This window comes from Lemur catta, chromosome 10 (assembly GCF_020740605.2).
Source record: "Lemur catta isolate mLemCat1 chromosome 10, mLemCat1.pri, whole genome shotgun sequence".
NCBI classification, from domain to species: domain Eukaryota; kingdom Metazoa; phylum Chordata; class Mammalia; order Primates; family Lemuridae; genus Lemur; species Lemur catta.
The window spans coordinates 1,831,707-1,859,595 of NC_059137.1; the positions used below are offsets into that span (position 1 = coordinate 1,831,707).

The 27,889-nt window shown below is 68.9% G+C and overlaps 1 protein-coding gene and 1 long non-coding RNA gene across 4 annotated transcripts; one reads left to right on the forward strand and one right to left on the reverse strand.

The window, feature by feature from the left end:
• Positions 1–53: 53 nt before the first annotated feature.
• On the forward strand, positions 54–26,130 carry GPSM1 (G protein signaling modulator 1). 3 transcript variants are annotated; one of them, XM_045562266.1, is made up of 14 exons: positions 54–144; positions 6,918–7,139; positions 8,041–8,176; positions 8,943–9,085; positions 9,344–9,467; positions 9,735–9,850; positions 10,358–10,513; positions 11,890–11,998; positions 12,879–13,002; positions 18,141–18,211; positions 19,077–19,256; positions 23,720–23,861; positions 24,236–24,444; positions 25,823–26,130. In XM_045562266.1, exons 1-14 carry the CDS (start codon positions 80–82, stop codon positions 26,027–26,029), a joined length of 2,004 nt encoding a protein of 667 aa, XP_045418222.1. In that variant the 5' UTR covers positions 54–79; the 3' UTR covers positions 26,030–26,130. The 3 variants fall into 3 exon arrangements, with proteins under 3 accessions (XP_045418222.1, XP_045418223.1, XP_045418221.1); XM_045562267.1 differs by lacking the exon at positions 54–144 and adding an exon at positions 3,869–4,047; XM_045562265.1 differs by lacking the exon at positions 54–144 and having other exon boundaries at positions 6,594–7,139.
• Positions 13,714–18,030, reverse strand: LOC123645795. The gene is made up of 4 exons (XR_006737701.1): positions 17,479–18,030; positions 16,118–17,361; positions 15,536–15,878; positions 13,714–14,955 (listed from the first exon to the last, which is right to left on the reverse strand). It is a non-coding gene; the product is annotated as an uncharacterized LOC123645795 (long non-coding RNA).
• Positions 26,131–27,889: the final 1,759 nt, after the last annotated feature.

Below are 27,889 nucleotides of genomic sequence, written 5' to 3' on the forward strand. Positions count from 1 at the left end.
GGGGCGGGCGCAGCGCGGACGCAGGCCGGACGGCGGGCACAGGCGCGGCGCGGACCCCGGTCTCGTGCGTCCCCGGCCCATGGCGGGCCCGGCCCCACCCCCGGACGAGCTCCCGGGCCCGGCGGCCCGGCGCCTGCACTCCAGGTAGGGGCGCGAGCGCGGCGAGCGGAACAAAGGCGGCCCAGCGTGGCCAGACGCCCTCCCTGCGGCGGTGCCTCGCCCCGAGCCCGCGCGGGTGGCCAGGGGCCCGGGATGGGATGGACGTCAGCCGGCAGCCCCCGGCCCCAGGCCAAGGGGACAGGGGCGAGAGGGGCAGCTTCTCTAGCCGGGCTCCCCCCCGGGCAGCTGGCCGGGGCGCTGCCAGGAGCTTCCCTCCCAAGCCTGGCACTGCCACGAGCCGGTAGGCAGGGAGCGGGGTGGCCAAACAGACCCGGCTGTCATGGATGGGGCCCTGCCCCCCAACAGCCATCCCCAGTCTGTGCCCAGTGGGACCTGCTGAGGTTGGAGGGAGCCAGCCAGCCAGGTGGGTGTGTACCTGCCTGAAAAGGCTCCTGCTCTCCAGGCAGATTCACAGGTGATCCCAGCGGTCTGGGCTCCGTGCCCCACGCCCACTGGGATGACAAAGTGGCCCCGTTCCACCCGCATGCCTGCCTGGTGACTCCCTACGTGGAAGGTGTTCCCCCAGGTGGTGCCCTGGGCCCAGGCCAGGTGGGCACGTGGCCCCCACTGGCATGAGGCACTGCCAATCTGTCCAGGCCTCCGGCAGAGCCCTGTGGGCCTGAGGCTGGGCAGAGCAGGCCCTGCTCCCTGGAGTGGGCCTAACCGGCCCCCAGCTCCCAGGGACACCACTGTCCTCATTCTCTCCGGCCATCTCTGAAACTTGGTGGCCTCCCCACTAGGGGCCTGGGCTGCTGACCCTTTGGGGACCCTAGCCTGGCCCCCAAGGATTCTCTAGCCCCAGCCAGGCAGTACATCAGCCAGCAAACCTCTGCTGGGCACCCCTACGAGCAAATGAGGCGCTGGTGGCAGTGAAAGGAGGCCTCGCCACCCCTGCCCCCCTCTGTGTTGCTAGTCAGAGACACAGCCCCCATTGTGTGGTCTGGCATGGAGCTGAGCCCCCGCCTGGCTCCGGGGCCCCAGGCGAGGGGACGGGTGTGAGGAGAGGTTTGCAGGGCTCTGATGCCGGGGCCTGCCCTGAAGGAGTCCCTGCACAGCCCCCGCCAGAAGCGCTTTTGCCCCCGGGGGGCGTGTGTTCTGTGGCTGGCGGAGCCGGCCTGGTGGCCAGCAGCAGACAGCCTGGGCTGGGCAGGGGGGAGCTGGGGGTGAGGGGGTCCAGGTCCTTAGCCCTGGGAGACCTCTGCTCGGCCAGGCATGGGAGTCAATTGTTCCAAGGGCTGGACCTGGGAGCCTGGGTTCCAGTGGGGACTCGCCAGCCAAGACCCTGGCCTGGGACAGGGACAGTGCTCAGAGGGGCCACTCGGAGAGGCCCCAGCCCAGCCTCGCATCCCTCCAAGCAGAGACCCCAGTTGAGCTCTAGCTGGGCCCAGGCTTCCTGCAGGGCCTGTGAGGAGGCCCCAGATGCAGTTTGGACCCAGCCTGGGCCTCACCTGGGCTTGGGCGGCAGTTCCTGGTCTGGGCTGGCCTGGGGGGTGGGCAGGGGAGTGGGCGTGCAGTGCCCAGAGGCTGCCTGGAGCAGAGGAGCTGGAGAGGAGGGACCTCTTCCCACATAGCCAGCAGCCTCAGGCCGCTGGGGCTGGAGAGAAAGAAGTCCAAACGTCTCTGTCCCCTTGTGGAACCCCATGTGCCCCTGCTGGCGTGGGAGCCGAGGGCTGTGGGCAGCCTGGCGTGTGGACGTCCTGGTGGTGGACAGGGTCCATTTGGCCTGCACACTCCTCGCGTGGCCGTTTGGGGGACTCTCAGTGTGATCGGGGCTCCCTGGCGCTGGCCTGAGGTCCCCTCTGCCCTGCCCGTTCCCACACCCACACTCCTGCCTGGTGGGGACAGTTTAGTTTTTATGGAACAGGGGCTCGGCGGGGCACTGCGCGTGGGGTGTCCAGTGACCTGCCAAGTCCCCAAGTCTCAGGGAGCAGAGCACTGGGGGGTCCCTGCTCAGAGCCCTGGTTCACCTGTACCTGGGCCCCTTGTCTAGGGCAGGGGTTTGGGAGGGCCCAGGGGGATGGGCAGGTGGCTGAGAAGCGCCCCCCAAAGCAGGGAAGCCCAGGGGGTCCTCACGTGACCTCCCAGCCCTCTTCCAAGTGTTCCCCCAGGGCTGAGAAGGGGAGGGGGTGTCGAGCAACCGCCTTGGGGTAACCCTGTTAGAGGTGCACCCCCAAGCAGCAGCCACCAGCACCCAGACACATGTCCATGCCACCCCCAGCCCTCACTCCGTCCTCCCGCTCTGGGGCCCACCTCCTGGGCATTGTGCCTGGCAGGGCCCCTGGGGAGTGGTAGCCTAGGAGTCCCTAGCAGCCTGACCCTTAGGCGCTTCCTAAAGCTGGGGTGGCCTTTGTGTCCCCCGAGCGATCCCAGCTCCCACCATGCTCTCCGTCCCCTGGTCTGGCCCCTCCCTCTCCCCTCCCCCTACCACTGCAGGGCAGTCGGTGTGGTTTCCCTGTGGGGGTGGCTGGGGGTGCCGGGGACAGGGAGCCAGTTGTGAGCAGGGGTCTCTTGGGCAGCTGCCCAGAGCGTGGGTGACAGCCCTGGAGAGGGGGGGCGTGGCTGACTCAGTTACTGGGGAGTGAGCTAAAGGACCCCTCCAGTGGCCGCAGGTGTGGGGGGCTGGTTTGGGCACCAGAAGGCAGCAGTGAAGGTTTTGGGGGTTCAGCCTGTTGATGGGGGCTGGGCGAGGAGGAGGGGCTCCAGGCCCTGCCCTGGCCGCTTGGTAGGGGAGGAGAGTGCCGGGGGCATGGAGGCCTCCCACCCGTGCTCCGCTCAGACCCGCAGCTGCACCTCCCTCCCTCCGTCCCCGCCCTTAGCGCTCAGCCTTGGCCTCCCCCGCCCCCATCGCCCACAGCTGGAAAGGGCCGGTGGCCTGGTGAGGGGGGCTCCTGAGACCCCATGACCCCCTCTCTATTGCTGGATGTTGGCACCCCTGACACTGGGGGTCCCCTCTTTGCCCAGGGAACGCCCCACTGTCCAGGCCCCTCTGGGCCACGGTGCTGGAGGAGCTGGGGGCCGAGCGGGGCAGGTGGCTGGGCCGGGCAGTTTGGGGAAACGAGCTGGGTGTGACGGGTGGGGAGCTGGGCCTCCCAAATCCCCAGGCCCCTTGTGGCCCTGAGCTCACCTTGGAAGGTCAGGCAGGGCAACTCGGGGCACCAAGGCCCGGTGGGCAAAATGCGATGACAGGGACTCCAAGTTCTGGATCAGTTGCCCCTGCGCCTTGCCGGCCCCTGGCTGGAGCTCGAGGAGGGGCCCGAGCTGTCCCTGCCCTGGGCCTGCCCTCCTGGCGCCAGGCAAGGTGGGGCAGGCTGCCGAGCCTCTGCCTCGCGGGGCCGGGCCGGGGGTGCCCACGCTCCATGTGCTTTTCCTCCTCTCACCCCCAACGGTGCTCCCCAATGACCACAGTCCGAACAGGTATTGGTGTGCTGAGTTGGTGGGCGAGCAGGTGGGAGGGCACTGCTGCGGGTCCGGGTCCCCGTTCCCCGGCCACCCCCCAGAGCGGCAGGTGGGATTCCCCACCCCCGCCCGGCCCTGCTGACGTTGCTGATCCGGCCTGAGCTGCCCTGATCCCTCATCCACGCCAGCTGCCGGAGGGCCAGGGGTCTCCTGGGGCTGCGGCCGCTGAGCCTTCAGCCCAGCACCTGGGGAGAGCGGAGAACCCCAGGTGGCACAGCCCCAGGACCCACAGCCTCAGTGGGGCAGGCTGGCCAGCGGGAGGGAAGCGACGCCGGCTCCCGCCATGGAGGGCCAGCCTGTGGCCCTGAGCCTGGCAGAGAAGGCCGTGTGCAAGGTGGTGTACGGAGCCCCCCGCCCCCGCCCGCTGCTGCTGCCTGTGGGGCTGGAGCTGTGGCTGTACGTGCAGAAGATGCGCAACCTGCGGAGGAAGAGGTCGGCGGGCGGCTGGGTAGCGGGGGCTGGGGCCCACGGGAGGGTGCTGGAGATAAGAGGGGGTGGGGGCTTCTGGCTTGGACACCCCACCTGGTGCCTCTCCCAGTGGCCCCCCCACATTGCCAGGGCTCACATTGGATCCCGCGGTCACAGGGTCAGCATGGACGTGTCCCAGTGCACGCGCCTCCCTGCACTTCGGCCCCTTTGCTTGGAGCCACCCGTGCCCATCCCCAGCCGAGAGGGAGGTGGGAGACAGCGCTCCTGACCAGTCTGCGGGGGGCGTGTTCAGCTCCGCTTGCCCCCAGGTTTCAGACCCGAGTCCTATCTCCTCTGCACTGGCCCGGAAGGAGGGGGCAGCGGGGGCGTCAGACCGCTTGGCAAACAGCTGTGCAGGGACAAACAGGCCTTAATTAACAAGCCCTGTGCGTGGCACTGGCTGCAGGAGTGGGGCTCTTGGCTGGTTGCCATGGTGACCGGGGGCTCCTGCAACCAATGTGGCATCCAGATGGCCCTCCCTTCAGGTGGCTGCCTGGGAGCCTGGCAGGTCGTGGGTAGGCAGCACAAAGGTCTGGTCTCCTGGTCTTGGGGCTGTGTCCCTGACCCTTGGCTCTCTGAGAGGCCGCGTGGGCTCTGTCCGTCTCTGGGGAGGCCGCGAGGGGCTGGGGTTCCTGAGCCTGCCTGGCTGGCATCCCCCGTGGAGCAAGGGGCCTGCTCCCCAGGCAGTAACTCAATGCCCGTGTGAGAGTTTGGCTTTTCTTGGTGTCTCCCTGCATGGCCCGGGCTGTGGCTGTGCCTCTATTTTGCAACGTCTGGCAGGGGTCCAAGAGGGCCCCCAGTCTCCTGCTAGCCTCCCTGCGAAAGGCAGACTACGTGGGAACCCCTGGCCCAGGAGTGGGGGCAGCTCTGGGCCGGGCACGGAGTAGGTGCTCAGTGAACACCAGAGATGGAGGGTGGCCCAGGGTGCCCGGGCAAGGCAGAGCCAGTCTGAAGCAGGCCCTGGGGTCCCGGAAGCCTGGCTGGCTCAGGGGCCACGCTGCTGGGCACCAGGCCCCCTCCTGCATGTGCCGACCCCGTCCTGAGAGCTGGGGCAGGAGCTCAGGGCTGCTCCGAGGCTCCTGACCCGGGAGGGCCCGAGAAGGGCAGAGTGGCCTGGCGAAAACGGAGGGGCCCTAAGAGTGGGGTGGCATGGTCAGAAAGGAGCTCGTCCAGTGTTGGGGGGCCAGGCAGTGTCGGGCATGGGGCACTGCGGCCTGGGGGGAAAGCTCTGAGCCGGCGGGGCGTGGGGCACCCGGGCCAGCTTGTCAGAAGGGACTCATCCCCCCGCGTAGGCTGTTCCCGTGGCGCCATCACCTTGGGAAACTTCAAAGTGGCCGTTTTCTCGACAAGGCGGGAATCAAGAGATGGGCATTGGGTTCCTGTCCAGGGCCTTTGCTCAAACCAGCGGGGAAACACAGCTCTCGACAGTGCTTTCTTTTTAAAGGAAATATGTTGCTTTTTCTTCTGCTCGCTCCGGATCCTTGCATAATTCCACCATCACAGAGGAGGGCTCAGCGCCTTGGGTGCCACAGGGGCTTTGGGTGTGGTCATTCTAAATTACTTTATAATTTAAAGCTACTTTGTAGCTTTTCGCAAACTGCTGGTCTTACCAGAAAGCAGAAAACTGGAGTGATGGGGCCGCCCGGGCCGGGGCCAGCCCCTCTCCCATCCCTCTAGGTCCCCAGGCTGGGGGCTGGGCGTGGGCCACTCCATGACAGGTTCTCTCTGGACCCCCGCCTCCTGGGGCCTCCTGGGGCCGCCCCTGTGACCCCTGGCTGAGTCCCCTGTGCCGCTCACCCTCCACCCTCAGCCACCCTGGAGGGGGCACCCTGCTCACCATGTGGCATCCGTGTCCCCAGTAGCAGCCCTTCCACCCGAGGCAGGGCAGTGGCCTGGGCCCACACCACCGGTCAGAGCAGGGCCGAGGAGGGGACCCAGGCTCTGCAGCACCCCGAGGCGGTGACCTCACCCCAGGCCCAGGGCTGGGGGCCCTCAGTGAGTGGGCCCTGGGGGCAGCTGCGTACAGCGACCTTGGGGGCTGTGCAGGGCCCAAGGGTGAGGGGCTTTCCTGCCTGAAGGTGGGGAGATAAAGGGCTGCACAGCTTCCAGTAGGGGTGTTGGGGGTCCTGAGGGGGGCCTGGGCCCTTAGGGTTGGGCGCAATTTACGGGGCAGGAATTGAGAGGTTTTGCAGGGGCCTGAGTTCCTCCCAGGACGTGGCACCGTCCACTTCCTCCACAGCGGCGTGGCGGGAGCAACCGTCTCAGGCCTGTCCTGGCAGGCAGCCAGCGAGCGCGCTCAGCCCTGTGCAGCCCCAGCTCCGCGTGGAGGGCTGGGAGGTGGGGGTCCTGCCCTGGGATCAGATCCCACTGTGTAGCCTCGACCGGCTCACCCTCCTCCCGGAGCCTCGGTTGTTCTCCGCGGGAACTGGAGGGCCAGCCCAGGTGGCTGCAGCCGCTCAGGAGGTCCCCTCGGCCCACGGGGCTGGGGTTTCGGGGCGGCGAGGAGTGGAGGCTGCTCCTGTCCCCTGGCCTCTGGGACCCACGTGTCTCACAGTGTCACACTTGGGCTGTCCCCGGTGGTGCCCCTGACCCTGGCCGTGGCGGGGGCCAGGCAGGGAGGTCTGGGCAGAGGTCAGAGGCCCAGGTGAGCCAGCCGGGGAGCCTTTGGGCCCAGCACCTGCCTCCGGCCTGCATCCCAGAGAGATGCTTAGGTCTGTGGGCGCAGGGCTGGCACGGGCCCCAGTGCCCCTGAGGGGCATCATCCGCAGTGATGCCGCAGAGGGGCTCGGGCCCCCGAGGGGTGACCAGGCCGTGACCCCCCTTCCCTCGCGCAGGATGGAGGCGTCGTGCCTGGAGCTGGCGCTGGAGGGCGAGCGTCTCTGCAAGGCTGGCGACTTCAAGGCGGGCGTGGCCTTCTTTGAGGCTGCGGTGCAGGTGGGCACCGAGGACCTGAAGACGCTGAGCGCCATCTACAGCCAGCTGGGCAACGCCTACTTCTACCTGAAGGAGTACGCCCGGGCGCTGGAGTTCCACAAGCACGACCTGCTGCTGGCCCGGTGAGCGCGGCCTGGCAGGCCCCGAGGAGGGGGTCCTCACCTCCAACCCGGCGCCCGGCTGTCCGGTTGGGGGCCAGGTGGACGCTGCCCTGCCCTCGGGCATGTGGGGAGGGGCAGTTCCAATGTGAGGACCACGGCGGCTCTCGGGGTCCGAGGGAACCAGCAGGGCACCTCCAACCTGGAAGTGCCCCCAGGGGGCTGTGTTTACGCCGAGACACGTGGGAGTGGGTCTCCATGTCAGTCTTCGTGTGAGAGCGTGGGGTGCGACCCAGCACTCTCTGTGTGGGCGCGTCTGTCCGTGCAAATCCGTGTGCATGATCCTGCATGTCTGTGTGACCCAGAGCCCGGCCCAGAGGTCGGGCCTCTCCTGGCCTGGGGTCCAGGTGCACTCCTCGCCTGTTCCGTAGCAAGCGGCCCTGCCCTGGGGGCTCTCCCTGCCCTCCCGGGAACCCCAGCCCCAGCAGGCTCTTGGCCCCTTCCCGCCCTCGGGGCCCTGAGCGCCTTGTCTGCCTGGCCTCCAGGCTGTGCCCAGGCGGAGCCAGCCGGGACACCCGTGCGCTCCCTGCCCAGCTCCTCCTCCTCCTCCAGGCCACGTTCCCCACCAGCCCTGCCCCACTGGGCAGGGAGCCCCGTCGTGGCTCAGCCCCCTGCCACCGGGCTCAGGCCGGGTCCTGAGGGCCCATGTGTAGCTCACGGCCCCTCTGCAGGCTGCGTGGGGCTGACCCCCAGACCTGGCCCGGCGGAGGGACTGCTCCTGAGCTGGGCACCCTGCCCCAGGGCTGCCCTTGGGACCTCGTGCCCAGCCTGCGGGCCCTGCCCAGCATCAGCCCCGGGGGCCGGCCGCCCCCTCCCCCTCCCCCTCCCTGGCCAGTGCCGGCCCTCACTCCCTCCTCCGCTCCAGGACCATCGGTGACCGCATGGGGGAGGCCAAGGCCAGCGGGAACCTGGGCAACACGCTCAAGGTCCTGGGCCGGTTCGACGAGGCCGTGGTCTGCTGCCAGCGGCACCTGGACATTGCGCAGGAGCAGGGGGACAAGGTGAGGGTCGGTCCCCGGCGGCCTGCCCCTCCTCCCCTTCTCTGAGGCTCGTGTCCAGAGCCGGGGTGTGGGCAGGCGGGTGACACAGCACGTGGCTCTCCCCCGACGGGAGGGAAGGCGAGGAGGTCGGTTGCCCAGAGCCCGAGTGACTCGGGAGTCCTGGGTGACCAGACCGGGCACTTCCCGTTCATGCTGACGCCAAAGGGCAGAGGCCCGGCCCGTCTTCCACACTCAGCTCTGCACCCTCGCTGGCCCGCCTGAACCCGTCAGCACCCCAGTCACTGCGTGCGGCCGGAGGGAAGCAGGGTGGCCCCGGGGGAGGCCTCGTGGGGCAGGCAGAAGCCGCGGGAAGTGGCGGCAACACTCAGAGCAGGGGCAGGTCCGCGCTGGGCTGGCCCCTTAGCCGTCCTCCTGTGCTGGCCTCCCCATAACCCTGTGAAATAAACGTCCCTGCTCCCCAGTACCGATGGGGAAGCTGAGGCTGGAGGGGTGACATGACTTGCCCCAAGGCATCTGGGCCGGGGCCGGGGCTCTCACCCTTGGGCGTAAGGGGACAGAGCCGAGGGCCTGGCCACCTCAGCCACCCCGACTGGCAGAGGAGGGAGGGGTGCAGTGGGCTCCCCCGTGTCCCCATGCTCAGGGCCTGCCCGCCTAAGTGTCTGTGACTCGGTGATGGCCCGAGGTCCTTGCCACTGGGGCCCAGAGCAGCAAGGGCGGCGGCCAGGTCACCGGCCCAAGCACCCCCCACACCCCGGTGCCGCCGCAGGTCGGGGAGGCCCGGGCGCTCTACAACATCGGCAACGTGTACCACGCCAAGGGCAAGCAGCTGTCCTGGAACGCTGTGCAGGACCCTGGGCACCTGCCGCCCGACGTCCGGGAGACGCTGCGCAGGGCCTCCGAGTTCTACGAGTGAGTGGGGTGGCGGGGACCGAGGGACCCCCAGGCCCACATCTCCCCGCAGCCCCCCGGACGGCTGACAGCCAGGCTGGCCCCTCCTGCGCCCACACCTGTCAGCGACTGGTGGGGCCACAGCGAGCCCCGGCGCTGGAGCTGAGGGGGCCGGTCCCCTCCACCCTCCTTCTGGGGCTGCCATCCGCTAGCACCTTCTAGCCTGGGGTGAGCGCAGACGTGGGCTGGAGGGACGCGGCTCACGGGGTTTCCCCGCAGGAGGAACCTGGCCCTGGTGAAGGAGCTGGGCGACAGGGCGGCCCAGGGCAGGGCGTACGGCAACCTGGGCAACGCGCACTACCTGCTGGGGAACTTCACGGAGGCCACGACCTTCCACAGGGAGGTGAGCCGTGCCGCAGGGTGGCTGGCCAGGGCTGCCCATGTGCCCGCCTGGCCTGGGGTGGCCTGCCCCGAGGCGGTCCTCCAGAGCACGGTGGGGTGATGTGGCCGGGTAGCCGGGTGTCCCCTGACCCCTGGTTTCATCTGCACTCGGTCCTGTGGCTCCGGCTGCTCCCCCTGGACGTACAGCCAGGGCCAGCGACCGGGGCAGGGCCGTAGCACCCACCTGGGCCTGGCGGGACCAACCAGGGCTGCGGGTCTGTGTGCACAGCGCCTGGCCATTGCCAAGGAGTTTGGAGACAAGGCGGCCGAGAGGAGGGCCTACAGCAACCTGGGCAACGCCCACATCTTCCTGGGGCGCTTCGACGTGGCCGCTGAGTACTATAAGTAGGCGCCCCCCCACCCAGTGAGAGGGAGGGCCTGGGGGGCTGGATGCCGGGCCAGGGAGCCACCCACCCCAAGGCAAGGGGTGGGACAGCCTGGCCTCCCCAGGAGCCGAGCGGGGGCTTCTGGGCTGCCCCGGGAAGGGCAGGTGGACTGAGCTCACAGGGTCCCCAAGCTGTGCTGGGCTCTGGCCCATCTTCCTCCTGGCCTGGGTGGCAGAGCAGTGGCCACCGTGTGGGGCAGGCTTGTCAGCACTGGGCCCTGTACCCAGCCCCAGACAGCCCATCTCAGGGCCTGAGCAGTGGGCATGGCTGTCCCCTGGGGGGGAGCGGTGGCTCAGGGTGGTCAGGAGACTTGCCAGAGTCCCACAGGAGCCCGTAGCAGTCTGGGTCCAGCAGGGTCTGAGGCCCCAGAGAGACCCCACCGGGACCGTGTGGCCGGGGGCCAGTGGGCGGGCCTCCTCACCACTGCCCACCCTCCTCGCGGGGGGCTGCCCCTCACCCTGCGCAGGAAGACGCTGCAGCTGTCGCGGCAGCTCCGGGACCAGGCGGTGGAGGCGCAGGCCTGCTACAGCCTGGGCAACACCTACACGCTGCTGCAGGACTACGAGCGTGCGGCCGAGTACCACCTGCGGCACCTGCTCATTGCCCAGGAGCTGGCCGACAGGTGCGCGGGTGTGGGGGTGGACGGGTGCGGCCGGCCCAGAGGGCTCTCAGCAGCCCCTGCCGGCCCACCGGGCTGAATTCCAACAGCCAAGGCGCGAGGGCCTGGATCTGAGCCCCTGGCTCCACTGACCAGGACGTGACCCAGGCGGGACGTCCCCAGGCCTCTGCCTCCCTCCCCTCAGTGGGTGACACTGCTGTGGGGACTAAGCCTGTGTGGGCACCGGGCTGGGCACTTATGGTGACCCAGGCACAAGCTGGTGGGGCCCACCCCTGGCCCGCGGTGCACCACGGCCCCCATGTGTGTAGGTGGCCGTGTCTGGAGGGACAGGCAGACCCCAGGCTCCCGGGCGCAGCCCCACACGCGGGTCTGGGTGGGTCACGGCCAGAACAAGGGAGGCAGAGCCTGTGGCTCTCACGGCTGGGGGAGGGAGGGTCTTCTAAAGCCTGGCCCCCGCCCCGGCGGCCTCAGAGTGGCCCGAGGTTGTCCTGGGGTGACGGAAATGGTTTGGAACTAGACAGTGGTGGCCACACAACGGTGTGAATGTGCCACGTGCCACTGTGCCGTCTGCTGTTCGGTGCGTTCCACGTCCGTTTAGAAATAACCCGCGGAGGGGCTGGGTGGGGGTGGGCCAAGCGCCGAGCGACGCGAGGCCCCTGCGGGCAGAGCCAGTGACAGGACAGCCGTGGGTCGTGGCCTGTTGGGAGCCAGGCCACACAGCAGGGCGGGAGCAAAGCTCCGTCTGTGTTCACTGCCCCCACTGCTCGCACGGCCGCCCGAGCTCCGCCTCCTAGCAGATCGGGGGGCACCAGACTCTCGCAGAAGCACGAACCCCACTGTCAACCGCACACGCGAGGGGTCTAGGTTGGCTCCTTGTGAGCATCTGACGCCTGGTGACCCGAGGTGGTGCTGAGGCGGTGACGCTAGCGCTGGGGAGCGGCTGCAAACACAGACCGTCCTTAGCAGAGAGGTTTGCACAGTGAACGTGACATGACGTGCTTCAATCATCCCGGAACCATCTCCCCACCCCCAGTCCATGGGAAAACCGTCTTCCATGAAACCAGTCCCTGGTGCCAAAAAGGTTGGGGACCGCTGCGCTAACGCTTTCAATGGGAAAAGGCTCAGCTCACTGGGGCTTCTCCCTCATGGTGGCAAGATCGGTGGGAGACCCTGGCTGGAGGCGTGTCATCCTACTGTCCTGCTCGTGCCTCTTGGGCCTGGGGGCCCCTGGTGACCCTCAGGGCCAGGCCGCACAGCCTGCTCGTGTCGCAGGTGTGGCATCCAGCGTCACATCAGCGTCCTGAGCACCGGGAGGCTGGGGGCGCGGCACGGGGGCAGGACTGGGGAGGGCAGGTGTGGACTGTCTCCCTCTCTGGCAGGGTGGGCGAGGGCCGGGCGTGCTGGAGCCTGGGGAACGCCTACGTGTCCATGGGCAGCCCGGCACAGGCCCTGACCTTCGCTAAGAAGCACCTGCAGATCTCCCAGGAGGTGAGCCAGGCTGTCCTCCCGCCCCAGACTGTGCCCTGAGTGCCCGATGGCCCCTCTGTCCTTTCTGGGCTCGTGCAGCCACTCAGCTGCCTGGCCCTTGAGGCCTGCTGGCTCCTGTCTGCCGCCCGCGGGGCCTTCCTCCCCCGGGGAGAGGGCACATGGGGTCTCCGTGGGCCCTGTCCACCAAGACCCTCCTACTGTAGTGAGGGTGGGGACCTCACACATGAACCCTGGGCCTGCCTGGCTCCTGGCCTGTCCTTGTGTCACCTCACTCCCAGGAAGCAGCCCCCTCCAGACACCCCAGGTCTGCCCATGCTAAAGGTGGGAGGCGGCTGGGTGGGCGAGGCCTGCAGGTGCCCAGGTGTAGGTGGGCAGGGCCAGGAATGCTCAGGTCAGCAGAGCCCCCCCATCCAGAGAGCCCCTCCCCCAGTGGCCTCCGAGGACAGGCTGAGGCCCCCGATGTCCTCCGGGGCCCCGTGCGGCAGCCCCGCCGTGCCCCACCCACTGGGCTTGAGTTTGTTCCTGGGCACGCAGTCACCCTGGCGTGCCTGACGCCAGCCTCAGAGCCACGGCTGGGCCAGGCTGACGCCCCCTGGAGGGCCCTACACCGTACAGGGCCGGCTGCTCAGACCCGAGCATTTCTGAGGTGGGGCTAGGGCTGCTGGGGACACAGGGGCCACCTCACCCAGGGACAGAGCCCCAGACCCCACCTCCAGGGCCACAGTGAGTCCTGGTTCCCTCCGAGGCCCTGGGGTCAATGGCCAGCCCAGGCCACCTAGCGGTTGGACACGGGTGTGCTGGGGGCCCATGGCTGACCCCGTGGGAGCCCCCAGCAGGCCTCAGCCCCACTTGCCCACTCAAACGCCCCTGCTGGCCACAGATCGGGGACCGCAACGGGGAGCTCACGGCCCGCATGAACGTCGCGCAGCTGCAGCTGGCGCTCGGCCGGCTGACCAGCCCGGCGGCCGCAGAGAAGCCCGACCTGGCCGGTTACGAGGCCCAGGGTGAGTCCTGGGGCTGGGGGGGGGGGCAGCGCGGTGACTTACGGGCTCAAAACTCAGCCTGGGAAAAGCAGGCCTCATCGGCAGGGGCATGGCAGGAGGGACACCTGTGGGAGGGGTGCCGGCTTCCCTGCGTGTGGGTCACGAGGAGGGGGTTCTGTCCCCAGAGGGGAGTTGCTAACAGAGGCCCCATCCCTGGGCATCGGGGCACATGCTCTGACAGCCCTTGTGCTGGGCCAGGAGAGAGACCGAGACCCCTGCCCTGCGCCCGAGGGCTCACGGTGGGGCTGGAGGTGGGCAGGCAGTGTGCTGAGCAGAGGGACGGGGCATGGGAGCGGGAGCTGGCAGGGGGCAGCGCCAGCCAGTGGAGGCGCGGTGTCCGGCCTGCCTCCGTCATCCCTGGACGGCAAGAGCCTACGATTGCCCTGGGCCCTCCCACCCAAGTCCCTGGTGGCACCACAGGCTGATGGCCGAGGGACAGGAGATGGCCACTCACTGTCCCCGGCTGTTCTGGCCTCCACTGCACCCGGCCTCAGGGCAGCCAGTGGGACCGCCTCCGTCTCGGTCGGGTGGGGTTGGGGGGGCTGCCCAGGCTGGGTGGGGGCTCTAATCAGGCCAGGCCCAAGGCCACAGCGGTGACCTCATCTGTGGGCCGCTGCTCAGCCCACACAGGTCAGTGACGCTGCACACATAGAACAGGACGTTCCCCGCAAACCAAATAGATTAATAAATACGGGGCCAGGGGTGGGGGATTGTCACATCGGGCTGGCTTCCCGAGGTGGCTGCCAGGTGGGTGAGGGGCAGGCCTGGGGGGCAGCTGCCCCTGCCCATGTGGCCCCACCCTGTCACCCTGTGGTTCTTGAGTTTGCCAAGAACTGAGCCTGGTCCCCGCACGGCTGTGTCCCTGAGCCAGCCACCCTGCCCCGGCCTGGGGCCCCCAGAAGGGATGTCTGGGAGCCTCGGCCCCCCCAGGCCTGCTGAGTCCTGGACGTGGTGGTGGGTCTCTGGGGTTATGACGATGACCTGTCCTGGGAAACTGGGGACACACGTCACCCCCCCCCAGAGGCTGAGGACAGAGGGAAAGGAGCAGGGGCTTCTGGGGCCCTCGAGCCTGCCGGTGGGCCCCAGTGGGGGCTGGAGAGCGGCCCCCTGCCCTGGCTGTACAGGCCAGAATCTACCCCGGCTGGGTCTCCTGAGGGGTTGCTCTGCTGAGAGCTCCCGGCGCCCCTGGCCCAACACAGCCACCCCCAACCCCGGCAGCAGGTGGGGGCAGGGCTGGGCCAGGGCCTTGAAAGGCTCCCACGGAGCTCCGGGTCCCCCTGCTGTTTTCCTTCTTCTCCGAGCCAAGGAAGAGGGGGGCCGTGGGGGGGAACGGCGGACAAGGCAGCTTCTGTCCCTCTCCAGGCCCTCTGCCGGCCAGACCCTTTCCAGCCAGGGGCCCCCGGAAGCCTCCGCCCCAGGGCTGCCAGTGGCCGGCTGCCTTCGGACGCGGAAGGAGCGTCCTCCCAGGGCAGTGTGCAGGCGCCGGGGGCCCGGCAGCCCTGTCTCAGCCCGGGGGCCCTGCCTGGGATGCAGCTGCACCAGGCAGGCCAGTGCCCTGGGAGCCTGGGCAGCCCTGGGGGAGACCCCCGCGCAGGTGAGCCAGGCAGGGGCTGGACTCGGACTCTCCGGTGGGCCGTGGTGGGCAGGTGCATGTCCAGAGCCTGTCACTGGTGGGGGCACAGGGGGTCTGGTGGGCACCGGGCAGTGGAGTGTGGGGAGGCACAAGACGGCTGCATTCTGGTGTGGCCGTGGCTGGGGCTGGCATGGCCGGTGGGCGTGGCCTTTGGAGCTGTGGGTGTGGTGTTGGAGGGCGTGGCTGTGTGGGCGTGGTCATGTGGGGTGTGGCGGTCGCTGTCCAACTTGAGGGCTGGCAGGAGGCTGGTCCAGCTGGACTCAGGTTTCCTTTAAACTGTCCTGAGAAATCAAGGGGACTTTTATGCAGCTGGAGCACAAAGAGCCCTGCTGGGCTTCGAGCTGTGTTAATCTCACCGCCCTGTCTGGCCCCTCCCAGCCAGCAAGGGGCCCCAGAAGTGTGTCTGGGGGGCACTGCCTCCCGCTACCGCCCCACCCCCACCATCCCAGCCTGGGCACAGGGGTGCATGGGGCACGCGGGATGGGGCTCCCCTGCGCCATGCGTGACGTGGCCAGCACGCACCATGGGAAAGAGGAGGAGGGAGCTCGCCTGAGCCCTGCTGGGCCCACTGCCCGCTGCCCCTGCCCCTGCCCCCAGCCAGCACCTTGCTAGTCCCTGGCTCACAGGATGTGCAGCCGCCCTTGGCTCCCTGCCCGTCTATGCCACCCAGACTCCCCTTGCTCTTTCCCATGACACGTGCCCCCAGCCCTGCCCCTCCAGGGTCCTCGGCACTTGGCGGTGGCAGCAGTGGCAGCCTCTGGGTCTGGAAGGGGCTGGAGGGGACAGTGCCCCGCACGCTCAGTAAGTGCTGGGCACCGCTCCACGGCACTCAGGAAGCACCTGCCACATGCCAGGTGCTACCTGAGCTCTTGGGGTACGCCGACAGACAAAACAGTCGCAGAGCCGAGTCCCGTCAGGCCGGGTGGAGACAAGCAGCAAACACAAGCAGGTCGTGCGTTAGACGTGCTTTGGGAGAGAGGCGAGGCGGGGGCATGTGGGGTGGGGTGCAGCAGCCCGTGCAGCAGCCAGGTGGGCTTCAGGAGGGGCTGTCTCAGTCTGCTCCAGCTGCCAAGCACAGCACCACAGGCCGGGTGGCTCAACAGGCCATTCTGTCTCCCAGTCTGGAGGCCGGAGGGGCCAGGCCCGGTGCAGCACGGTCGGGCTCTGGTGAGGACCCCCTTCCTGGCTCGCAGTCACCTCCTCACTGTGTCCTCACATGACGGAGAGAGAGAGAAAGGGAGGGAGGGAGCCTGAAAACTGGTGTCCTCTGACAAGAGCACTAATCGTCATGGGGGCTCTACCCCCATGACCTCATCTGAACCTAATCATCCCCCAGTACCATCACCCTGGGCATTGGGGCTTTAACATGTGCATTTTGGTGGGACACAAGTACTCAGTCTTGAGCAAAGACTTGGCGCTGGAGAGAGTGAGCCCTGGGCTTACCGTGGCAGGAGCAGCAGTCCAGGCAGAGGGAACAGCCGTGCAAAGGCCCTGAGGCAGGACGAGCCTGGCAGGTGGAGGGCAGTGGGGGGCTGCGTCTGCAGCTGACGGAGCCAGAGAGGGCAGGGCCCTCCGACCGAGAAGCGGAGGGGCCCGATCTAAGTGGGTCCTCACTGTGTCCCTGATCCCGGTGTGGAGAAGGGACTTAGGGGGCAGGCGAGGCAGCAGGCAGGTGAGGTGCAGGTGACTCAGGTCCCTGGGAGGGCAGAAGGGGCTGGGCCTGGGTCTGTTGTGAAGTCGGGGTGAGGGGGCGGGGGCTGCCCTGGCCTGAGCCGAGGGGGTGGGGCCGGTGCTGCCCGTGGGGGACAGGCTGGGCTGCGCCGAGGTGCCTGGTGGCTCAGGTGGCTGTTGGGTGCAACTGTCCAGAGCTGGCCGAGGGCAGAAGTGACGAGTGCACGGTGGTCAGACTCAGGCAGGGGTGTGGCGGTGCTGGGAGAAGATTCCAGACCTTGCTCGTGTAGCGGAGAGGCAGGAAGCAAAGCCAGCAGGGCCGCGGCCTCGCAACCTCTCCGGACAGAGGGTGCATTTAGCCGGGCGCACAGGGCCTTCCGCCTGCAGCCGGTGCCTGGCCGCGAGGGGCCACGCAGGCTGCATCTCAGACGGGCGTTTGAAACACCGGGGGGGAGGAGGTTCGGGCCGGTGGAGAGACAGGCCTCAGGCAGCGCGTGGGGAGAGGGAGCGGGGTTTCCGCGGGGTGTGCGAGTGGGCCCGCCTGTTACTCCGTCCTGCGCGCAGGGAGCGGGCGCTGGCACAGCCCCAAACGCCACGAGGTTGGGAACGAGGCCGTCTCTCCCTCAGCGCCACCTTCCTGGTCCCGGGTGGGGGCGGGCACCGGGCAGCCTTCAGAGAGCAGGGCCCCTCCCAGCGCCCTCCTGTCCGGTCCAGGCTGACGGCCTGAGGCCGCGGCAGTCGCAGAGGGGCAGTCCCGCCAGCACGCGACGTGCCCCACGCGGCTCGCCCTTCCGCCCCTGCCCTGCCCGGCCTCATCCCTGCCGGCCCAGTCTGACGGAGGAGGGCACCAAGGGTCCACGTCTGCTGGTCCAGTGGTGCCAAGACTGGGTCCCCAGTGTCCCCTGAGACCAGGCCTTGCTCTAACCACGACTTCCTCTGTCTGGTGGGGGCTCCGCACAGGCCCATCCACTGCACGTCTGGGCGCTGCAGGGCCAGGAGAGGAGGCGCAGGTCTTCCTGGCGGGCAGGGCGGAGGCGAGGTCCTCATTAGCCAGGCTCTTCCTACTCGCGTTCCCTCTGCCCGGAATGTTCTGCCGCCCTTTCCACGCTGGCTGCTCCCTCCATCCCACACACCTTCTCAGGGAGGCCCCTGCCGACGCTCGGTTCTCAAGCAAGTTCCGTCCCTTTGTTCGTCTGTTGCCTTGTCCTGGCCCGGCTGCCAGGCTGGTTCTCTCCTTCACGTGCCCGAGGAGTCCCCGGGCTGAGGCTAGACCTCTTCAAACCTTCGGCTCAGGCGCCGTCCCCATCAAAGCAGGCTGTCACCTGGGGTCCCCGGGCCGAGCTGCACCCGCCTCCACCAGGGCACCCCTGAATGGAGGTCTGGGGTGGGGCCAAGGGGGTGGGCGGCAGCCCAGGGAAGGTGCCGTGGCAGGGCTGGCCTAGGACTCAGCTGTGGCCTTTGTCACCCCTGCCCCAGCCTGGGCGGCCCACCCAGAGGCCTACCCCACCCGCCCCAGGGCCCAGGCTGAGGAGGCCGGGGTGGGGGCGGCAGGAAGAGTGTTCCGGCAGGCGGAGCAGGGAGCCAGGCCAGCAGGAGGCACGTGGCGAGGCTGGGAAGAGGCCCCGTCCAGAACCCGGCACTTCCAGGCCTGGGTGATGGGAGCCACAAGCCAGACCCTACTGCCCAGCAAGGGTCCGCCCGTCTCCACACACGCCGGCTTGTGTGGCTGGCACAGGGGACACCGGGCAGGACCTTCGCCTCCACGCAGGGGCTGACTGGTCTCCCTGTCTTCCAGGGGCCAGACCCAAGCGGACGCAGAGGCTGAGTGCGGAGACCTGGGACCTGCTGAGGCTCCCCCTGGAGCGGGTGAGCGGGGGCCCCACGGGGACAGATGTCAGCGCAGCTGTGCCAGAGCGTGGGCAGTGGGTGGTGAGGTTGGGGCACGGTTTGCTGCCCTGCCACCACCTGCCTCGGACCCTTCCCTGCCCACATGCCCTTCCCTTCCTGCCACCCGGAGATAAACGTGCACTCGGCGGCCGGAGGCCCATCTGCCACCTGCCCCCCGAGCCCGCAGCACCCCAAAAGGGCACCTCACTCACTGTCCGGCCGCTGGGCCCCCCGAGCAGGGCGTGGCCCTTACACTTGGCAGACCCTGTGCCCTGACCCAGCCGCTGTGTCGCCAGTGTCCTGGGAAGTCCACGGACAGGGACACCCCCTCCTGCCTGCTCCCTCCCGTTCAGACTTTGCCCGCAGGGGATGTGGAGCTGCGCCAGGTGGAGACGCCAGCTGGGGCTCCGCAGACCCAGGCAGACAAATTCAGGGGGTGGGTGGGCTTGGGGCCCTGGGCTGGCTCTGTACCTGCCAGGTGTGGGTGCTGTGTGGCCCTGGGGCAGTGGCCTAACCTCTCTGAGCCTCTGGTTCTTCCAGTGTAGCCTGGTTCAGTTGTGGACGCCTGTGAGGTGGGGGCACGGCTCAGGGATGCCCACGGTCACTGTCCTTGCCCAGTATGAAAGGCCGACAGCAGGGATCCCTCAGACACCCCGCCCCGCCCCTCCCTGCCCCAGCCCCAGGTGCCCACAGCCTGTCTCCTCCCTGTTCCTCGGGAACCAGGCGCCTACTGTGTGCCTCCGGGAAGTGGGGGTGGCACCTGCACCCACCTGGCCTTCCCCCGAGGGTCCTGGGAGAGGGGACCTTGGACATTGCCCCGGCCACATCCCAGTCCCCTCCCCAGGAGCAGAATGGAGACAGCCACCATGCAGGGGACTGGCGGGGGCCCAGCAGGGACTCGCTCCCGCTCCCCGTGAGGAGCAGGAAGTACCAGGAAGGGCCCGACGCCGCTGAGAGGAGGCCCCGGGAGGGCGGCCACTCCCCGCTGGACAGCTCGGACGTCCGGGTGCAGCTGCCGCGCACGGTAGGCGCCTCGTGGGGCCGGGAGGGAGACGACCGTGAAACTGCGCAGCACCCGCTCCTCCGCACCCGTCCAGTGGGGCCAGCCAGGCGTCACTCCAGGGCAGCAGGTGTCCCTGTGCGTCCCCTGGGACCCCAGCGGTGCTCAGTGTCGGGGGCTCAGTGCAGGGCAGTGTGTGCATAGTTGCCCGTAGCCCCCAGTCTCAGGCAGGCCCAGGCCACCAAGGAGCCTCAGTCCTGCATGGACAGGGCCCCCCCACCCCGGGCCTCAGTTTCCATCTTTGCCATCAGTCAGGGGCTGGCTCTTCAGTCTTCAGTGGCCCTGCTGTCTGTCCCCACACCCTTCCTGCCTTGCTGGACCCTCCAGACCCATCTGCTAGTCACAGGAATGTGTCCCCCCGAGAGGGACTGGCTGCACCTGCTGTGGGAGCCGGCCGCACAGACCTGCCTCCCAGACGGTGCACCCCTGGGTGGCCCTCTCGGGGCTCTGGCCAGGGGTGTTGACCCTGTGGGTCCTCTGGTGGGAGCCCCCGAGAGGTGGATGAAGCTAACACAATCGCGGGGGGTCCTGGAGTTGCAGACACCTCCTGCGGGTCTGCAGAGCCGTAGGGCAGGGGCCCGAGCAGAGGGACCCAGCGCAGAGCTGCGGAGCCCCCACGGCCACACCCGCGGGTCAGGCTCAGACGTGGAGGCACCTGGACGTGCTGCAGCTGCAGCCCAGCAGCAGTGTTGCGGGGTCTCCTCTGTCCTCAGGGACCGAGGGCAGGACAGGTGGGCACACGCTCCAGCCCTGGTCCTGGGGGCAGGATTGTGCACAGGATGGGGCTGGGGTGGCAGATGCCAGCTGTAGAGCCCATGGTGGGGGGACAGGGAGCTGGGAGTCCACCCAGGGTCCCCGTGGCCAGGAGCTGGCAGACCCCACCCCGCCCCACCGGGCTTGGGGTCACGCGTGGAGTTGGACGGGGGCCTTGCTGGGGTGGGGCGATGGCCCAGCCCGGGGACCACTCAGGTCCTCAGGCCCGGCCAGGAGCCCCCCGGGCACAGCCAGCCTGCGTGGCGATATTCAGTGGTGGAGGACGGATGGGGACGGTGGCACTGATGGCCACAGGTGTGGATGGACAGACGGGCGGGACAGACAGACTGGGGATGGGGGGCCAGGCCTCTGCTCAGCAGGGTCCCGCTGTGCCAGGCCTGCGCCATCCTCTGCAGGGACACAGAGGGGCCGAGTCCAGGTTCAGAGGCCAGCCAGGCGCCCCCCCCAAGCAGGACACCTGGGTCCAAACCCCCAGAAATTAGTCTAAAAACAGTTCCGTCCGTGGGCTTAATCAGCACCTTCCCAGCGTGCGCGGGGCGTGGGTGCCGTGCCGGTATTCTTAGCCCCGCGAGCTGCCGGAGCCGTCCCTCCCACCAGCCCCGTGCAGCCTCCCCCGACCTCATTCGACCCCAGGCTGCCCGACGGCCTGACTGCCGGCCAGGGTCGGTCTGTCCCTGGGCGCAAGAGGCCAGGGGAGGGCGCCTGGGGGTCCCCCCATCAGGCCCACCAGAGAGTGCTCCTGGGTGGCCTCTGCCCAGCCTCCCTGGGCCTGGCGGGAGGGCAGGACCGGCCGATGGGGAGCGGGAGCGGGGCGAGCGTTCGGGACGGGCCGGTCAGCTCTGGGGCCCGTGAGGGACGGATGGTTCTCCAGGAAGCCCAGGCCCGGGAGGACCCCAAGCTTCGTGTGCCCCAGCAAATGGCCCTGGACACAGCCAGGGGACCAGTCCCAGTGTCCAGCTTCACAGGGCCCAGCTGCAAGGCAGGCAGTCTGGGGACAGCAGCCGCTGCCCTGCGGAGCCCCTGCCTGCTGGGGGCCCTGCCCCTGCCGCCACCTCACAGGGCAGGACGCCTGGGGACAGCCGAGCCCTCAGCACTGTGGGGCGTGGCAGCCTCGCAGGCCTCCTGCTGCCCTCCCCGAGGATCCCTGCTGCCCTCCCCGAGGTCAGGGCCCTGCTGCCCCAGAGGAGGGACCGTCTATTCCCCAGGTGGCAGGCGGCTGGGGACTGCAGCGAGGGTGGGTTGGGGACACATGCCCGGGAAATCAATGGCTGGGTGGGGTCCGAGCGCCCCAGAGAACTCGTCCGGGGGTTGGGGGTAGGGAGCAGGGCAGGCTGGCCTCAGAGGGTGGGCTCGGCGTGGGTGGGGTCGGGGTGTTCTGGAGAGGCCGCAGCCGCCCGCCTGGCTGGGAAGACCTCAGGCCAGGGCGGTGAGGGCCACCGAGGACTCTGGAGCGGGGAGGTCCGGCTCGGGCCGGGCACGGCATCGGGAGGAGGACAGCTTCGGCTCCTCGGGGGCCTGCTCGGGAACTGGCTGGGGAGAGCGGCCTCCCTGGCGGGCCCGCTTTGGAGACGGCCCAGGCCTGGTGTCAGCAGGAGGAGGGCTTTCCAGAGAGGCTGTCCTCCCCGCCGCCCTGGCGCGACCGCCCACAGCTGCTCGGGGAACCCGTGTCAGTGTTTGCAGAGCACGCCTGGGTGTGTGAGCGTGCGTGTGCACGCACATTCGAGTGAGCGAGGGCGGCACTGGGAGGGCTGGGAGGGCTGGGCCCCCGCCTGGGTCCTATTTAAGCACCAGGCCAACACCGTGGGGCCCGGCATCGGGCGGCGCTGGGCCTCTCGGCGTCCTGCCTGGGCTCCGCGTGGCTGAGTGCCCCGCACGGCTGCCGGTGCTGCGGTGGAGCGAGCCTGTGGGCCGGCGTGAGTGGGGCCCTGCCGTCCCTGAGGGGGAGGCTCGGGGCGCACATGGGCCTTGCCAAGCTGGGGTGGCTGGGCTTGACCAGGGTCTGTTCCTTTCCTCCACGGAGACTCTGGGCTTTAAAGCAAGAGAGAGTGCAGTCAGACTCAAGGAGGAACTCTGAGACTTCCAGGAAGGACGGGGCCAGGGTTTGGGACAAAATGGTTAGGTGGGAGCAGGGGGGCAGGACGCCCAAGGCTGCCGAGTGTGTCCTGTGGGGCCGAGGGTCATGCTCCTGAGTGAGGGGCCTGAGGGAGCCTCGTGCTGTCTGGACCTGCCCCTGAACCAGGTGCCGGGGTCTTGCCCTGTGGTCTTAGGCCCCCAGCGCCTCCCCAGGAGGGAAGCATCAGCCGCTGGCTCAGGACGGGGAGGGCTCTGCTGGGGGGCTCTGGGCACGGCCCCGTGCCTGATGGGGCCAGGGGAGGCCCAGGCCAAGCCCCCCGTTCTTTGAGTGCACCCCTCAAGCCCCAAGTTTCCGTGCAGGGGAGGCGTGGTCTCGACCCCCGTGGGTCCTGCCTTTCCCAGGAGGGGCCTTGCCCAGTTTGCCTGGGGAGCCCACAGGACTGCTCCAGCCTGGGGTGTCCAGCTCGGGCCAGATGCAGGGGCTGGGGGCCCGGAGCAGCGAGTATCCCTTGAAGCGGGCTGTGCTGTGTCCACCCCACCCCAGGCTGTGCCCGGGGCTGCCCACAGCCACTCTGGCCCCAAAGAGCCCGAGGCAGCTCCCCTCTGGGCTTCCCGGGGAGGCACCTGTGTGGCCCACGGCAGACGCCCTCTGCGGCCGGCAGGGTCCTAGAGCCCCAGCCCAAGCGTACGTGGCCCTCAGTGCCAGCTCTCCCTTCCCTCCTGGTCCCGCGGGTGGGGCTGTGGGCCAGGGGGCTTGAACTCTTCCCAGCTTCAGCCCCCGAGGGGCAGCCGCGGGCCTGCTGCCTGCTGACCTGGCCGTCCCCACCACGTCACCCCTGCTGCCGACAGCCTGGGCCAGTCCTAAAGCAGGGTGACCCGTGGGGCCCGCTCTACTCCTGCTCCCGGGACGCTGGCAGCCACACAGCCTCTGCGCCTCGCTCTCCTCTGTGCCAGGGGCTGGTGACAGGAAGCCCTGGTGTCCTGTGCTCCAGGCTGTGTCCGGCCCCCAGGAGGCGGTATCTTTGCTGACAGGGCCTCGCTGTGCGTTTGTTCCTGGCTGTGGGGGCCCTGAGGAGGCCCCCGCCGAGACGGCCAGGCCAGGCCGGCAGGTGCCCCAGCCCCACGGGGAGTGGACAGTGAGCCCGTCCACCTGTCAGCCCCCTCGGGCAGAGTGCTCTGCCCTGCCCCCCGGGGTGGATGTGTAAACCGAGGCCAGATGGGGTCACGGCTTCCAAGGTCACCTGCTTACTCCGTGGCAGACACTGGCAAGTGGGGGGCCGTGTGCACAGACACGGGGAGCCCATCCAGGGGCTGGCGGGGCTGACAGGGCCGGGGGCAGGGGGAGGCTTCTGAGGTGAGCTGGGGCTTCCCAGGCTGTGGCTGAGTGGGTGGGCGGCAGCCACGGAGGGAGAAGCACGCAGGGGGCTGGGGGGGCACGGGTTTGGGGCCTGGGGGAGGGATGGCCACAGGGGCAGGTGAGGGTCCTGACTGGCCCAGGTTGCAGGACTGAGTGTGGCCGGCACAACGTCCAGGGCTCTGAGGGACCAGGTGTGGCTGCAGCGGCCCCGTTCCCTCCCCAGAGCATCCCGCGGGCGCCGTCTGCAGGCGAGGAGTGCTTCTTCGACCTGCTGAGCAGGTTCCAGAGCAGCCGCATGGACGACCAGCGCTGCCCGCTGGACGAGGGCCAGGCCGGGGCCGCCGAGGCCCTGGGGGAGAGGATTGGTGAGTGCGCCCTCCTTCCACGTGGGGCAGACCAGCGGCAGCGCCCTGCCACCGAGCACCCCGCCCTGCTCTTGCCCCAGGCTGTGTCCTGGGAAGCGTGTAATCGCCCCTGCTCCTCCGGAACACGCGGTGCCAGGGCGCAGCAGCGGTCTCAGCGGGGCCTGGGAGGCCGGGGCTCTGCTCCTGTCCTCCTGGAAGTCCCCAGAGGCAGGCGCAGCACCCACCAGGGGCCATGTCCCCAGGGGCACAGGGGGTGGGCTCAGAGGTCAGAGCTACCAGCGGGTGGCCTGAGCCTCAGGCCCGACCCTGCAGCGGGTCCCAGCCCCCCAGCACAGCCCCAAGGGCGCCCCAGGCCTCACCCTCTGCCCCCGCAGCCCAGCCCGCGGCCACGGCCTCCCCGCAGACCGAGGAGCTCTTCGACCTCATCGCCAGCTCCCAGAGCCGCCGGCTGGACGACCAGCGGGCCAGCGTGGGCAGCCTGCCCGGGCTGCGCATCACCCACAACAACGTGGGGCACCTCCGTGGCGACGGGGACCCCCAGGAGCCAGGGGACGAGTTCTTCAACATGCTCATCAAGTACCAGGTGGGCCTGCTGCTCATCCAGGCTGCCCCGCCGAGCCCCATGTGGGCCGTGGCCCCTTCGCTGTCCAGTGGAGGCGCCTCGAGGGCCCCCAGGGGGATGAAGTGGGCTCTAGTCCCTCAGTGCAGGGCCGTGTTTGAGGGATGCCCCCAGGGGCTGGAGCCGCAGCTGGTGGCCAGGGCCACCTCAGCAGTGTCACTGGACGACCACGGGTACTCGGACCTAGAGCCTTCTTTCTGGAAGCCCCATCTGCTGCAGAGATGAGGGCCCCCCAAGAAGGCAATCCCAGGACAGCCTCAGGCTGGGCTGTCCCCTACAGCACAGCAGCTCAGAGCTGGGATTGGGGGTCTCCGGGTCTGAAGTTCGTGTCCTCAGGGATCCCCACCAGGTGCCACATCTGGGCAGAGAAAACCAAGCGCGTGACAGCAGCCCCAGCATCGGGGCAGGGAGACCCCGCGGCTGCCAGGCACCAGCGGGGTGAAGGCGGGGACCACGCACCATGCACAGCGGGGGCGGAGAGTCCGGAACTGCGGGAGGGACAGCGGAGCCAGGGCAGGGGTTCCAGCTGGGCAGCCTTATGGCGGCGTCCCCCTCACCAGCCTGGGGGGGGTCTCACGGTCGTTCGGGGGTCCAGCCACCTGCCATCCAGGGCAGGCGGCACAGCAGGTGGGGGTCGGGGTCAGGAGACGGAGCAGGTGGCTCAGGGGTGGGGCACGGGCAGCGGCTCGGCCTGCAGAGCCAGCAGGTCTGCATTCCCACAGAGAGGAAACCATGGCCCCGGGCCCTGCATCCGACAAGCTGCTTCGAATCCGGCCCCTCCCAAGAAGCCCAGAGCCCCCCGTCCACACGCACGCATGCGCCTCCGCCCACGGCTGTGCCGGCTCCCGGCCCTTCTGCTCCAGGCCCTGCAGAGAAGCCCAACGCCCCCTCGGGCCCCCCCTCCATGCCGGGGCAGGCAGGGCCCCCGGGCTCAGCCACCTGACCCAGGGGGGAGCCCTGGGGAACCCCACACTATGGCTCCGTGAGCTGCAGCCCCCAGGTCCACCAGGGTCAGCCCCAGCTGCGCCAGCTTCCGGACCAGTGCAGAGGGGTGGCCACGCCTGTCCCTGGGGATCAGCAGGCCTCGGGGGCCGTCCTGTCCCAGCAGCTATCTCAGGGCCTGGCTCCTCGGAAGACTGTTCTCGGGGTCGGGACTCCCAGTGCAAGACCCGAGTCAGGTGGCCCTGGAGGTGACCTCCCAGGTGGACACAGGGAGGCCCAAGGTGGCCAGAGCAGCCCACTTGAGCCACTGGGTGTGGGCTTGACCTCGGAGGTGTCCATGAGTCCCCAACCAAGCGGCCAGGGGAGGGTGAGGCCACCAACCGTGTGTGTGTCCACTCAGTCCTCCAGGATCGACGACCAGCGCTGCCCGCCGCCCGACGTGCTCCCCCGAGGCCCCACCATGCCGGACGAGGACTTCTTCAGCCTCATCCAGAGGGTGCAGGCCAAGCGCATGGACGAGCAGCGGGTGGACCTCGCCGCCAGCCCAGAACAGGAGGCAGGTGGGCCATCTGTGCCCCCGCAGCAGTGCCAGCCCGGTGCCAGCTAAGGCCCCTCACCCACTCGTGGACGCCAGGGGCTCATAATCGTCCATGATGCCCACAGCCCCCCAAGGAGCCGAATCCCCCCAAGGCCACAGCTGAGGGCAGGCTCTGAGCCCCAGGCCCTCCCCTGAGCCGACGCTGGGCACACAGCCCCATGGCTGGCATCCCCAACCCAAGGGGCAGGAGGGCAAGCTTCCGCTCCAGGCCTCCTGCAGGCCTGCCCGGCCCAGCCTCACCCCTGCCCCTGCCCAGGCTGGCCCGGCCTTCAGCATGTTGGCCCCAGACCCAGAGCTGGCCAGACCCTCCCCGCTCTCTGCCCATACCCCTTTCCCAGCCTCGTCCTGCCCAGCCAAATGTGAAACCCTGCCGTCTCCCCACACCCTCCAAAGGTGTCTCTGAAGCCTCTGGGGCTTCTGGAAACATGGGCACATCGTGTCCTACAAAGCTGGTCCTACGATGGCCACGTGGCAGACACACTCAATGCCCCCTGGCTTGGTCCCTGGGGCAGGGCTGCCCCTGAGCCTGTCCCCCAACTCCTGGCAGCCACAGAAAGCCCACCCAGACCGGCGGCAGAGGGCAGGGGAGTGCCCCTGGAGTCCCTGGCCCTGGCACGTGTCCTGAGCCAGTGGGGGCCTTGTGGAGGGAAGGATGGGGCATGAACCTCAGCATTCCTGATCCCCAAGTCCCTGGGCCAGAACACAAGTGGGGCCTGGTCCTAGGGCCACTGGCGGGCAGGGAGGTCAGTAGCCAGAGTGGGACTAGGCTCTGTGTCCGTCACCGAGTCGGTGCGTCAGCGAAAGCTGGGAGGGGCTTGACTCCACTCAACCCTCTGAACTCCCTCAAACAAGAACCCTCCTCCCCTCCATCAGCTGAGGGTGATGACATCACTGCCTCCTTCCGTGGGGGGTCTAGTCCCCACACACCTGAGAGCCCATAGGACACAAAGCTCAGGCCTGGAGACTCGGGCGGGACCCGCCAGAGCCTCTGGAGCCAGGTCCCTTGGGGGACAGTGGCCTCAGCCCACCCTCTGGAGAGCCCCTGGGGCTGGAGGTAGCTTCCTCTTGGTGGGTGCCTCGGGTCCTGCTCTCCGAGCCTGGGGAGGAGGCCTGGCCCCCACCCCGTGGTACGTCCTGGAAGCTGGGCGGGGCCCCGGCAGGGGAGGGTGGTGGCCCCACTTGTGAAGAGAGCAGGGCAGATGCCAGGGCACAGGGTCTCTTGGGGACACAGTGCTGCCCCACATACTTGAATGTACATGCATATTTATTGCTCACACGTGTTTGCCATGTTGTCAGTGGGTCCTTTCCAGCCCAAGAGGTACACTTGTTTTTCTGTTTTTCCCAAAAAATAAAGTCTGCCAAGCGAGTGCTGTCTGTCTCGGGATTAGCCCCGGGTCTGGCGCTTCCTGGAGCCCCGGGGCTGACCTGAGCCCGGAGGGAGGCTGCGCCCTACAAGGCACCCACGCAACCCGTCTAGTCCCAAGACCACTGCAGGAGGGGTCCCTGCTGCATTTAGCAGGGGAAGCTGGGCAGAGGAGCCCACAGGGGTGAAGGCCACCCACACTCCTTGCCTCCTGGGGGACGGAGGGGGCAGGAGCCAGAGCAGGAGGCCCCCGAGCAGCCTCCCTCCGGGTCAGCCAGGAGTCTGGCTCCTTGGGGCTCCGGTCCCACAGGTCCATACACCACGACGCAGCTCAGAGCAGCGCGGCAGCCCTGGGGCTCGTCCTGCGTGGGACCCCCACAGGGCTCCGGGACACAGCCACGCCAGGCAGACACACCCCAGCAAGGACACCCCACACACACCAGCGGCCAGCCCATGCTCCCCTGGCGCCCTGCATGGAACCCCGCCACCTCCCCACCTGCAGAGGG

What these genes read in the sequence shown, in the direction of transcription:
- GPSM1 (XM_045562267.1), top strand. Translation starts at nt 3,899, where the DNA reads ATGGAGGGCCAGCCTGTGGCCCTGAGCCTGGCAGAGAAGGCCGTGTGC. An exon ending in GGCCGGTTACGAGGCCCAGG is followed by an intron (nt 13,003 to 18,140) that starts GTGAGTCCTGGG and finishes CCTGTCTTCCAG; the next exon opens with GGGCCAGACCCAAGCGGACG. An exon ending in GGCCCTGGGGGAGAGGATTG is followed by an intron (nt 23,862 to 24,235) that starts GTGAGTGCGCCC and finishes CTGCCCCCGCAG; the next exon opens with CCCAGCCCGCGGCCACGGCC.